Here is a 12,606-nt window from a genome sequence, read left to right on the forward strand (position 1 = left end):
GGACTCCAGAGCCCCCGCCGATGTGATGGAAAAGGATGTAAACTGCAAACACAGTTGAAAGCTCGGCGGTCGGGACGCGCCCCGCGGGGGGTGACGGTCACGAAGCGGGAGGTCTGGAGATAAACAGTCTCGCCGACAGATGAGCGCCGCGGAGCGTCCGGCTGCGGCGGCGACCTCATCTGGAGGTCAGACATCTGCTGGGAGTCATGTGACCACGAGTCACGACCAGCACCAGCTCAGACGAGTCACGTGGGATCGGAGTCCGGGTGTCATCGAGAGGCGGTTCCCAACCTTTTTTTTTGCGCCACGCACCGGCCTTCACGGTGTGGCCAATAATGACGTAATGGATATGATGTAATAAAGATAAAACTCACACTCGCCAAACTAGTGGGCGCCCTGAGCTTGATTCTCTGCTACGAGCCCTTTAGGTTCTTTATGTTCAGTCTACTTAACTTAACCCTTTATATCTACTTCAAGCTGAAAGCCTGGAGGCCAGGGCATGTGGTGTAAGAGGGCGGAGACTCACGGTCCAGGGGGTGGAGCTTGATGCGGTACGACGTGGCCGCCCTGTGAGAAGTCCACTTGATGCAGAACTTGTCGTGGTCGGCGCCGTACGTCTCGATGTTGGTCACGTTCAGGTACACTGCAGAGGACGGACAAACCACATTTCCACCAATCAAAAGGTAAAGAAGAAGAAACTTCAGGGTCCCTGAGTGTCCAGCACTGACTGGAAGAGTTTAAATGGTTTAAGGTGATTGTTGTGGACATCAAACTGTCTTTAAGGTGATTGTTGTGGACATCAGACTGTCTTTAAGGTGATTGTTGTGGACATCAGACTGTCTTTAAGGTGATTGTTGTGGACATCAGACTGTCTTTAAGGTGATTGTTGTGGACATCAGACTGTCTTTAAGGTGATTGTTGTGGACATCAGACTGTCTTTAAGGTGATTGTTGTGGACATCAGACTGTCTTTAAGGTGATTGTTGTGGACATCAGACTGTCTTTAAGGTGATTGTTGTGGACATCAGACTGTCTTTAAGGTGATTGTTGTGGACATCAGACTGTCTTTAAGGTGATTGTTGTGGACATCAGACTGTCTTTAAGGTGATTGTTGTGGACATCAGACTGTCTTTAAGGTGATTGTTGTGGACATCAGACTGTCTTCAAGGTGATTGTTGTGGACATCAGACTGTCTTTAAGGTGATTGTTGTGGACATCAGACTGTCTTTAAGGTGATTGTTGTGGACATCAGACTGTCTTTAAGGTGATTGTTGTGGACATCAGACTGTCTTTAAGGTGATTGTTGTGGACATCAGACTGTAGTCTCATGACTCTTTTCCCACACAGCTTCTGTACGTACGTGTCGTTCCTTCCCCGAGCAGCGGCCCACTCATGCCGCTGACGTACTGAGCCACAACCTTGAGGTCGTAGGTGGTTCCAGGCAGCAGGTTGTGCAGCGTGTACGAGGTCACGTCACCCACGAAGAAGTCCATGGGCTGGTTGGTGCCTGGACGGTAAGCAGAGGGTGAGAAGGTGTGTCTCACAGTCAGAACATCTCTGGGAAGCATTCTGCACTTCAAGTTTAACTTCAAGGAAACTGATGAATCCTCCACCGGGCTGTGAACTGCGTTGGTGACGCGTGGGCTCACCTGCCGGAGCGTAGACGAGTCTGTATCCCTGGACCGGAGCTGCCACCGGGTCCCAGGCCACCCTGAACCTGGTGTACCACTCATCTGACACACGGAGGTTCCTGGGACTCAGCATCCCCACTGAGAACAACAACAACAACAACAACAAGCGTCAATGGACTTTTCAGGGATTTCCATAAAGTAAAATATTTTGAACTGGGTGCTGCTTTAAATATCTCTTCATTTCAACGAGAGTCAATCATTTAAATATGAATTGTCTGAAGCTCATCAATATGACCTAAAGGACAAAGATTCAATCGTCGTCCATTCCTGTTCACTGCACTTCATCATATGAACATGTGTTTAGATTCTGGCTCTGGAGTTCTGACTCGGACCGATGCCTGAAGGATTCCTGTTGTTTGTGTAACGAACGCTCCAGCTCACCAGTAAAGTGCTGCCCAGTAAAGTGCTGCCCAGTAAAGTGCTCCTCCAGTTGGGCTCCTGTGAGATCCCAGAGGTCCAAACCCGTCACACTAAAACCTGTTGGCACTGTTGACTAATGTACATGGACCGTATTCATCCGCTCTGCACAGCCTACCTCATTATCTCTAGATACTACCTCATTATTTAAAGATACTACCTCATTATCTCTAGATACTAACTCATTATCTCTAGATACTAACTCATTATCTCTAGATACTAACTCATTATTTAAAGATACTAACTCATTATCTCTAGATACTAACTCATTATCTCTAGATACTAACTCATTATCTCTAGATACTAACTCATTATTTAAAGATACTAACTCATTATCTCTAGATACTAACTCATTATCTCTAGATACTAACTCATTATTTAAAGATACTAACTCATTATCTCTAGATACTAACTCATTATTTAAAGATATTAACTCATTATCTCTAGATACTAACTCATTATCTTTAGATACCAACTCATTACTTTGGGAGCTTCTACTAAAACATCTGGTTCTCAGGTGCGGCCCCTCACCTGTACGCCCGTTCCCATTGAGGGACCCCCCGAGTCCCTCGGCGTAGACGGCCTCCACCGTGATGTTGTAGGGGGTGTCGGGCAGCAGGTTCTGCAGCATGGCGTTGTTTCTGTTTCCTGGAACCGTCGTCTGAGGATCATGAACACCAGAGTCAGAGGTCTCAGACGCAGAAGAGCTGTTTGCTGTTCCTGTTTCTAATATATTCAACGTGTAGAAACGTCAAGAATTGGTTTCAATTTCTCAAAATGCCATTGGCAACCATTACTGACTCAACTCGCTCTGTGATTCAAGTTTTTGTAAATGATCAGGTACCTTCTGCACTGGTCTAATGTGCTTCTCCATGAGTCACAGACTCAATATTTCTAGATACTAATTCATTATTTTGAGGTACTAGCTCATTATTTCCAGATACTAGCTCATTGTTTCCAGATACTAGCTCATTGTTTCCAGATACTAGCTCATTGTTTCCAGATACTAGCTCATTGTTTCCAGATACTCGCTCATTGTTTCCAGATACTAGCTCATTGTTTCCAGATACTAGCTCATTGTTTCCAGATACTAGCTCATTGTTTCCAGATACTCGCTCATTGTTTCCAGAGACTAGCTCATTGTTTCCAGATACTCGCTCATTGTTTCCAGATACTCGCTCATTGTTTCCAGATACTAGCTCATTGTTTCTCGCTGCATGCGTTCATGGCAGTGAGTTCCTCCGTCAGTCTGCAGACGTCTCTTCGTCGGCCGTCCCTCGGCTGCAGTTAGCTGACTCATGAGCAGGTGCTACGCTAACAAGCGGAGGGGGAGCACAGCTGGCCTCCTGCGCCGCTCCGGCTCGTCATTCAGGACTATTAATAACGGTATTAGGGCCCTAATGAAGTGTTTGTTTAGCAGAGCGTGTAATTAGTCTCACTAATCACTGATTTATAACCTGGAGGAGTCGAGGGACTCCTGAGCTGTGACTTCACCGCATAGTTTGCTCGGAACATCACGGCGAAGGGTGTAGCAAGAGTTTATCCAGGATAAGAAACGTCGTAAACTGAAATTAATCTCTCTTTATTGGTGTAACGAAGAGGCCGGAGCCGATGAAAAGAGCTTTCATTGTCTTCACCCTGTGAAAACTTCTGCATTTACTCATAACCAGTAACATATCGATTGATATTTACACATCTGAACACTCACATTAGACTCTTTTATTATAACACCAAAATGGTTCAAATAGCCCTAGTGGTGGTAAAGATATAACTTTATTAGTTTGGGTAGGACATTTTCGAGCGGAGGCCTAAAAATCAGAGGGTTTCCTTAACAAACGTCCTGCTCCTAAAGTTTTATTTCTTCATATGCGTAAATGTTTCTTTAACGTGTGCTTCCTGTTTGTTCGAAGGCTAAAACCAGCGCTGGTGGACACAGCTGGTAAGGAAACCAGGACTCGTCACTCCAGACGCTGAACCCGTAAAAAACACTGGAACCCGTGAGTCACAGAGCGGACCACACACTGCAAATGTGCTGAGCTTCTGTTCATGCCCGAGGTCTGCGTCCTGCAGGCGGTGATGGAGTACATTCCAGCCCCAGAAGGTCAACAGGTCACAGGGGTCACGGGAGCTCGTGGCGTTCGCCGCAGCTTCCCGTAGACTTTTCACTGCTGAGTTCTTGGTGTGTTTCAGCTTCGGCTTCATCTGCTTCACGACCGCCGCTCTACATCTACACTACTCTGCTGCGCACGAGGGTTGATATGGCAATATTCCAAATGTGCAATGTTCCCATACAACTCTCCCCTTTTCCCTCTTTTCACAATCCAGCAGCAGCGGTCAGGACGAGCCTTTTTATTACTAGTTAATATTACTAGTTAGTTAACACTTTTTTAAAAACTGTATCTACCACCGGATGTATAGCGTTTTCATATTTTATATTTTTTCTCTTTCTTATTAGCGTAAAAGTCGGGTTACAAGCTGCTCCTACCTTCGGTGGGTTTCCCCGTTAGCTCCCCGCTGTAGCCGGCTAGCCAGCTAGCGCTGCTGCTAGCTTCCCGCTGCTGCGCGTCGATGAAGGGGCTGGTTTCGCTACCTTCGGTGGTTGTTGGGGGGCTCGCGGGTAGCTAGCAACAGCGCTTAGCAGGCTACAATGGGGAGCTAACGATAGTGTGTTTTTATTTCCAAAACCGTTAACTCAGAGAGTCCTGCACCAAAGATTCCAATGTGTCTGGACTGTTGCTCTAGGCACAAATGTCATAATATAAAAACCTTGGACCTTGAACCTCCAGACCCCCAGAGCGATGTCTCCAGCGGCGCATACTTACGAACTCGGTGATGGGGTCCCCGGTCAGCGGGGCGTAGGCGATCCTGTACTGCCTCACGGGCCCCTCTGCGTGGTCCCAGCCGATGGTGAGGGTGCTGGTGGTGGCATCGAACACACGCATGTTCCTGGGGCCGACGCGCGGCACTGCGGCACAAACACACGGCACGGGGACACGGATCAAGAAACGCTCTCTTCATGAAACACAACAGACAGATATTATAAGCGCTGGTTCTGGACCACGGAGGCCGAGACCGTTTCAACTGAAACAAGCGGGTCACTCTTGAAACTCCCCAAACCGCCTTTATTTTTGTCATAATTAAATAAGACATTAACTCATCAAGCAAAATCTTGGAGATTAATTATTAAACATACTTAACTTTACTCAATCAAAGCCAAACTTTGAACAGGTACTCGTAACATATAAAGCTATAGTATATATTAAATTAAAATATAGCAAATACAGTTATGATAAGAAAATACAACTTTTGCAAAATATGCGTTCCTATTTTTTTCATTATCATAAACCAATATACCAGTAACACAGATATGAACGTATTAACTATGTTCACAAAGGTTTTCTGTATATTAAACCTTTTTAAATGATTGAAATAGGCCTTGTGGTTGAGAAGATAATCAGAATTTAGTACGGGGACATTAACCAATTGGATTTTCAGAAAACAGGACTTGATGCCGTGAGATTGAGGGACAGAAGTCCTCCAATAAGTTGTAATGTTCAGTCACGTTGTAGCGAGCTAGCCGGCTAATGCTAACGAGACTTCTGTTTTGTGGTCAATAAATGAAGTCATCGTGAGGTTATTCTTTCGTTCCATGCATCAAAACGACATGATTTACTTTAAAAAGGCCAAGACGTAAACACAGGCAGCCGGCATGTTTTCATCATCTGTTGACTCCGTTCCGTTTGGTCGGATTAAACAGACCGTCTCCCCCCGGAGGACCCGGGGACAAGAGGACCTGAAAACCAGAGGACCCGAGGACCCGGGTCTACACAGCCTCTCTGGGGGCGCTGGGAAGTCTGTTGTGTTTCTATGACAGCAAGATGTTGACTCTCAGAACGTTTCATGACAGATTAGTGTCCCCTCCCTTCCTTTCAGTTGTCTATCTGAGCTACTTTCTGTTTGTTTGACCCTAATCTTTCCTGAGGAGCTCCGACCGGAAGACACTCGACACACGTGTCACACGGTCACATGGTCACATGGTCACATGGTCACACGGTCGCCTGGTCACGTGTCACACGGTCACACGGTCACATGGTCACATGGTCACGTGTCACATGTCACACGGTCACATGGTCACATGGTCACATGGTCACATGGTCACATGGTCACCTGGTCACGTGTCACACGGTCACACGGTCACATGGTCACATGGTCACACGGTCACACGGTCACATGGTCACGTGTCACATGTCACACGGTCACATGGTCACATGGTCACATGGTCACACGGTCGCATGGTCACATGGTCACGTGTCACATGTCACACGGTCACATGGTCACATGGTCACATGGTCACACGGTCGCATGGTCACATGGTCACATGGTCACGTGTCACGTGTCACACGGTCACGTGGTCACATGGTCACATGGTCACGTGGTCGCATGGTCACGTGGTCACACACAGTGTCAGTGTGATGGTCACATGATCACGTGGTCACATGGTCACATGGTCACACACAGTGTCAGTGTGATGGTCACATGGTCACATGGTCACATGGTCACATGGTCACACACAGTGTCAGTGTGATGGTCACATGGTCACATGGTCACATGGTCACATGGTCACACACAGTGTCAGCTCTCGGGCTCGTGCTGCTCTTACGTGTTTTGCTGCTGTCCTTGACCGGCGAGGCCTCTCCGTCGGCGTACAGAGCCGAGACGCTGACCGAGTAGGGCGTGTCTGGGATCAGGTTGTCCAGGAAGGCGTTGTTGACATTTCCTGGAACCAGGATCTGTGTGGAGAAGAGCAAACCAGAGGATCAAACCACATGTATACACACAACAGACATCAGCACCGATGACGGGCCCTGCCTATTCAAATGAGCCTCTTCATGCATTACGCAGAGCCCTGGCAGCGGTAATGTACATAATGACCTCACTGCTCATCCCACATCCCGCCATGATGGGAGCTTTCTGCTGCCAGCGCTCCTCTGAAGCACTAACAAAAGGCCTGGGAGGCGAGACGGCTAAACACATCCTTCACTCAGTAAGTGACTGGCGGATAAACAGTTCAGGCGAGGATACGGCTGGACAGAGCGGCTGGACAGAGCGGCTGGACAGAGCGGCTGGACAGAGCGGCTGGACAGAGCGGCTGGACAGAGCGGCTGGACAGAGCGGCAGGTCCCGACGCGCCGCTAGCGCCGTGTTGTTCTACCAACAAGCCGGCATCACGTCACCGGATCGTCACGCCGTTCGTCGCCGTTCGAGGTGCCGTGAAGATCGTCACGTCACGGGAGATGCATCTGCTGGTTGAACTCCAGTCCACCCTCCAGAGCTGCTTTTTGTTTTGGTTGAAGCAAATATCTCCGAGGGGTTTGGACCCCAAAGCTTCTGGCACAAGGGAACCGTGAGACGGGTTCCTGTGCGATGACGTGGTTGAGATCTCACAACTGGAGGCACGCGAGCGCCTGCTGGCCCAGCGACAGTGAGGCCACGTTGGCCTTCAAAAACATGATGGATGGACTGGAGGTGCAGTCATACGGTCATTTTTTCTTCTCTGCTATGAGTTTTATAATCCGTATTGTTGACCCTTTTTGTTCAGCTCTGTCTGCAGAATGGAGGTTCGTCGTGGCGAAGAACCCAAAGAGGAGCTCGTTACATCTGGGAGCAGATTGCCGTTGGCGAAGGTCAGATAATAACTCTCAATGGTGGACTTCAGTTGCACTTTCACCCTAAAAAAGATGAACTGCATTGCACACCCGGTCCTCGTGTCATTTGAACGTTGAGAGGAAATGTTGCTCCGGCATCAGAGCCATATTCTTTTCTGAAGTTTACTTTGTCCATTCCAACTATGGACGGCTTCCCTTTTAGAGACAAACGTCTTCTGAGCTTCCACGAGACGAATGAATACAGAAGTATGCGACACCTCGTCTTCATGATATTTTTAATTATATTCTAGACATCAGTGTTCTCCCAACTTTGTGTCATCCCTTTGACTAGAACTCCCAAACCATCTCCACAGAGAGATGGTTCCCAGTTTGGAGTGGAAAAGCTCGACCTCGACCCCATCCATCACCTTTTGGGATGAACTGGAACGCCGACCAGAAGCCAGACCTGATCCTCCAACGCAGCGCGAGCCCTTTCTGTGTCGGACAGGAAGCGGATCACTGCATCAGGCTCAGAATGAGGTGAGAAGACTGAACCCTGAGTCGTGGGGCAGGGAGAGCGTCACATTGAAGCCCACGTGGTTTTAGGACAAAATACTGAACTCTATGCTCTGAAAAACCTTAAATCAAACGAGGAAGTGTCTCTTTAAAGCTTGGAAATATTACGATAATTACAATCTGAATGGTCACAGCAGGTTAAAAAAAAATAAAAAATCTGAATTTTTGTATTTTTTCTTCTCCAAATGTTACAAATGTGAGCGCTCGCCTGACTTTTTTCTGTACTAAATCCTCTCTGACTTTGTTCTGCTTCACTTTATCAAAGTAAAACAATGCAAAAATTATGTTAAAACTTTGAGGTAGGATTTGGGATAATTTTAAAGCTTACGAACGCATCATTTCAAGGTAAAAATCATGCTAAAAGTGTTGTTTTTTTTAGGCGGACCTGAAAACTTTACATTACACACTGTGTGTCATCTTCATTTGCTCTTGACCAGTAACACTTAGACTGATATTTACACATCTGAGCAAAACTTAACATTATACTTCTTTATTAACTCCAACATTATTCAAATAGCCTTAGTGACGCAGAGACACAGACATTTTAGTTTGTATGTCATTTTCAAGCAGAAACCTAAAAAGAGGCTCGGGGCTTCGTCTTTATTATCCTGAGCTAGTTGCTAGGGGTCGAATGTTTCTGAGCTCATCGCTGAGTCTTTACCACACCAACTTCCTCTCCGACGAAAACAAGGCAACTAGAAATAAAACACAACAGAAGTGAAGTGGCGACGACAAGTGATGATGAACGGCACGGTAATATCGGCTTCACGAAGCAGAACCCGATCACCCAAAACAGACAAACTGCATTACAGCCTGATGGCCCCAAAAAAACTTCCCCCACTGGAGTTTTCACTGAAGTCCGTCACAAACTTCAGAGTTCAGACTCTTTTCTTTAATCTGCCTTCCAGATATTTGCACCGGAGCGTAAAATCAGTGCTGAAGGAGGAAAAACAAAAAAGAAATGACTCGTCATGATTTCCTTGTTTCAGCGTCGCTGTAATAGCGGCTGCTCAAACATCTGTGCAGCATCATCCCGAACACTCGGCGAGTGAGAACAACAGGAACGGCCAAAGACAAAAGACAACAAGTCCAGAACTCTGTGTTTCTTTTTGCTTCTGCTCACAGCACGTGATTGGCTGCTGTTGGACCGATCAAAGTATTTCCACTTTTTATTTGAAATTTTGAGATGACATCATGTCAAAAAGATAAAATCCAGGTGAAGTCAGCAGTTATTCCTGTTGAAGTAAAATTGTTGTTTTTTTTATTTAATAAAATCTTAAGATTGATAACTGGTCTGTGACTGAAGTCTGATCCTTGTTACTTTAGTGCAACGGACCTGAGAACTCAATTGGCAGAAGTTCTGTTTTTATTGCTAGAAATTGAATACTTTTGAGTTTTGGACCATTAACTGAACATAACCATCTGAAGATGTCACTTTGGGTTCTTTTTCATATTTTTTGGGGCATTTTAAAGACTAAACAAACAATTTTTCATTGCATATTTTTACCCACAGATATGCCGATAATGAAAACCATCACCAGTCACAGTAGAGAGTAACTCACCGTGTCACGGGGAGTTAGAGAGTAACTCACCGTGTCACGGGGAGTTAGAGAGTAACTCCCCGTGTCACGGAGAGTTAGAGAGTAACTCACCGTGTCACGGAGAGTTAGAGAGTAACTCACCGTGTCACGGAGAGTTAGAGAGTAACTCACCGTGTCACGGGGAGTTAGAGAGTAACTCACCGTGTCACGGAGAGTTAGAGAGTAACTCACCGTGTCACGGAGAGTTAGAGAGTAACTCACCGTGTCACGGGGAGTTAGAGAGTAACTCACCGTGTCACGGGGAGTTAGAGAGTAACTCACCGTGTCACGGAGAATTAGAGAGTAACTCCCCGTGTCACGGGGAGTTAGGGTTAGTTAGAGAGTTACTCCCCGTGTCACGGGGAGTTAGGGTTAGTTAGAGAGTAACTCACCGACTCGGTGGGGCCCCCTCTCAGGGACGAGTACGCCACGCGGTACTGCTGCACCTGCCCCGAGGCGGGCTCCCAGCGCACGTTCAGGCTGTTGGCGCTGGGGTTGTACACCTGGATGTTCCTCGGCGGCGTGCGCGGGACTGCAGGGGTCACAGAGGTCAAGAGAAAAGAGAAGCGTTGACTTTCTTTTACTTAGCAACCAAACATGAAAACAAAGATTGGTTTCAAGTGGCTCCTGTTTTAATGCTGATGGATTTACAAACACATGTGATTACATTCCTGGAAATGTCAGAAAGCAAAGTGCTGAACAGAGAGGGAGCCAACATTGAGCCGGGGATTAGATTGTCAGTGTAGAATTTGCTTCTTCTTTTTTTTAAAGCTAGGGAACAGTAGAAGAGTACAACAAGAAGGAGCTCCTGCAACTTTACAGTTCATAAAGAAAATACGATATATTATTGTCTGTTGTGTTGTGTGAAAGATTCGAATGAAAAGAGAGATTCCTTGTTGGAAAGACTTCCAAAGCCTCTGGCTTTTATCAAGAAAACGTAATTTAACGGAAGATTAAATGCTCTCTGCATTGCAGTCCAGCTTGAGGTAGAACTCAGACGCTGAGCTCAGCGTGGAGAATGTGTAGAGAGAAGTAGCTCCGCTTTGGGTTGATGCAAAAGCCCTTAAACTTCCCTTTTAAACCGAACCAGATGTGCGTCTCCCCTGGTATTTGGAGCTGTACCCAATAAAGCACAACTAGATGCAGTAGGTAGATTCAAACGCAGCCTCCTCCTCAATCAGGACTAAACCTCCAGACCAAACCTTCCCTCCCGCATTGCATGACCGCACTGAAAGACGTCGTCATTTAATCCCTCTAAAATACAGAGGCTGCAGTCCGTCAGAAGGTTTTACTTCCATAAAATCAAATGTCCTCCTATCCTTCGGGGAGATTAAGTAATCGTGATCTAATGTTGTGTCATGAATCGTTTTACAGCAGCAGGCAACAGGGACTGAAACACAGACAAACTGTGACAGGTTCCTCGGGGGAGGCAGGCTGAGTAGCTGGTGATAAAAGAAGTGCATCAGACTCGGCTGAGATGGAGAAGACGGGAATTGAGCTTCTGTGGGGACTCAAACCAGCACCAAGCTGCAGGTGTTAATACAAAGAAGCCAGAAACAGAAACGCTAGCAGGAAACAAAACGTCGTCCTGGACATGAGATGTGCTTCCATCTTAAATCACCGGCTTCATGTGACCCCACACTTAACCCCAACAGATCACTGTGACCTCACCGGAGCTCTAAACCCAACCACACACACTCTGAGGGTGAAACAGACTCCAACCCAACGGCACTCTGGGTAACACACCCTCGAGTTCGACGGTACGGCCCAAACAAAGAGCTCGACGGTTTCGTTCATGACGTCGACGTTCAGCTTTCTGAAGATTCATGAGCGGTTGCGCAACCCAAGAGGAGCAACCAATGACATCCGTTGTTCCAAGTGATGTCACACCTTCCAGGTAGAGCTCGACGCGGCCGTCTGATCCACCTTTGGTTTCTCAACGGGCTTTTTTAATGGGACAAGAAACGCAGGTGCGACCACCTGGACTACCCAATAAAGAGTCAGGATCTGGCTTGAGATCGCCAGCAGCTGGGATACGGTGGAGGTACAAGTTACGTCATCAGCCGGCTGCGGCCTTTAGTTCATGAATCGTGGAGTCAGAGCTCTCTGTCTGGATCGCCTGCAGGGTTCATACACATGTTGACCATTTCCATGACTTTCAACCACATTTCCATGACTTTCAACCACATTTCCTTGACTTTTCATTCATGGATCATCAGGACTAGAGAGGAAACACTGGAGGAGTCTGTGCCTCAATCCCCAATTAAAAAAAAACAACCCAGGATGCATTTCTGCTGACTCTGCATGCCACGCTGTCTGGGCACACACACAAAACACACACAAAACACACACACACACACACACAGGGAGGTCAAACCACCCAGACGAGTCGAGGTTTCTCCTTCCAGACTCAACAGGAGTGGGAAAAGCTCGTCGTTATCTCGGCTTGATTTTCTGCTCTCAGTCAGCGACTCGTCCGTAGTTTGAGATTCAGTTTAGTTTTCTGCAGATGGCCGCCGCTCTTCCTCTGTTTGTCTCCAAGGACGTTTCTGCTGTCAAAACTCTCTGGAGATGACGGGCGGACGTTTATTGTGGATACTTTAGTGCCGAGACATAAACTTTAAACATTTATCCAGCAAAGGAATGAGTGCTCTGTTTCCACTGGCAGCTGCTCAGTAAAACTGTGACCTTTGACCTT

General features: G+C 47.0%; 1 protein-coding gene across 1 annotated transcript in view; it reads right to left on the bottom strand.

Moving 5' to 3' along the window:
* Window positions 1–12,606, bottom strand: part of col12a1b (collagen, type XII, alpha 1b) — an 80,251-nt gene that overhangs the window by 19,405 nt on the left and 48,240 nt on the right. The window contains exons 34-40 of the mRNA XM_068598721.1: window positions 10,301–10,440; window positions 6,768–6,897; window positions 4,930–5,072; window positions 2,639–2,768; window positions 1,649–1,768; window positions 1,360–1,506; window positions 523–643 (exon numbers count right to left, since the gene is read on the bottom strand). Of these exons, the coding sequence (XP_068454822.1) occupies window positions 523–643; window positions 1,360–1,506; window positions 1,649–1,768; window positions 2,639–2,768; window positions 4,930–5,072; window positions 6,768–6,897; window positions 10,301–10,440 (931 nt within the window). The remainder of the gene's footprint in view (window positions 1–522; window positions 644–1,359; window positions 1,507–1,648; window positions 1,769–2,638; window positions 2,769–4,929; window positions 5,073–6,767; window positions 6,898–10,300; window positions 10,441–12,606) is intronic.

This window comes from Clinocottus analis, unplaced genomic scaffold, assembly GCF_023055335.1.
Source record: "Clinocottus analis isolate CAN_PGR_092001 unplaced genomic scaffold, fCliAna1.0.p SCAF_40, whole genome shotgun sequence".
NCBI lineage: Eukaryota > Metazoa > Chordata > Actinopteri > Perciformes > Cottidae > Clinocottus > Clinocottus analis.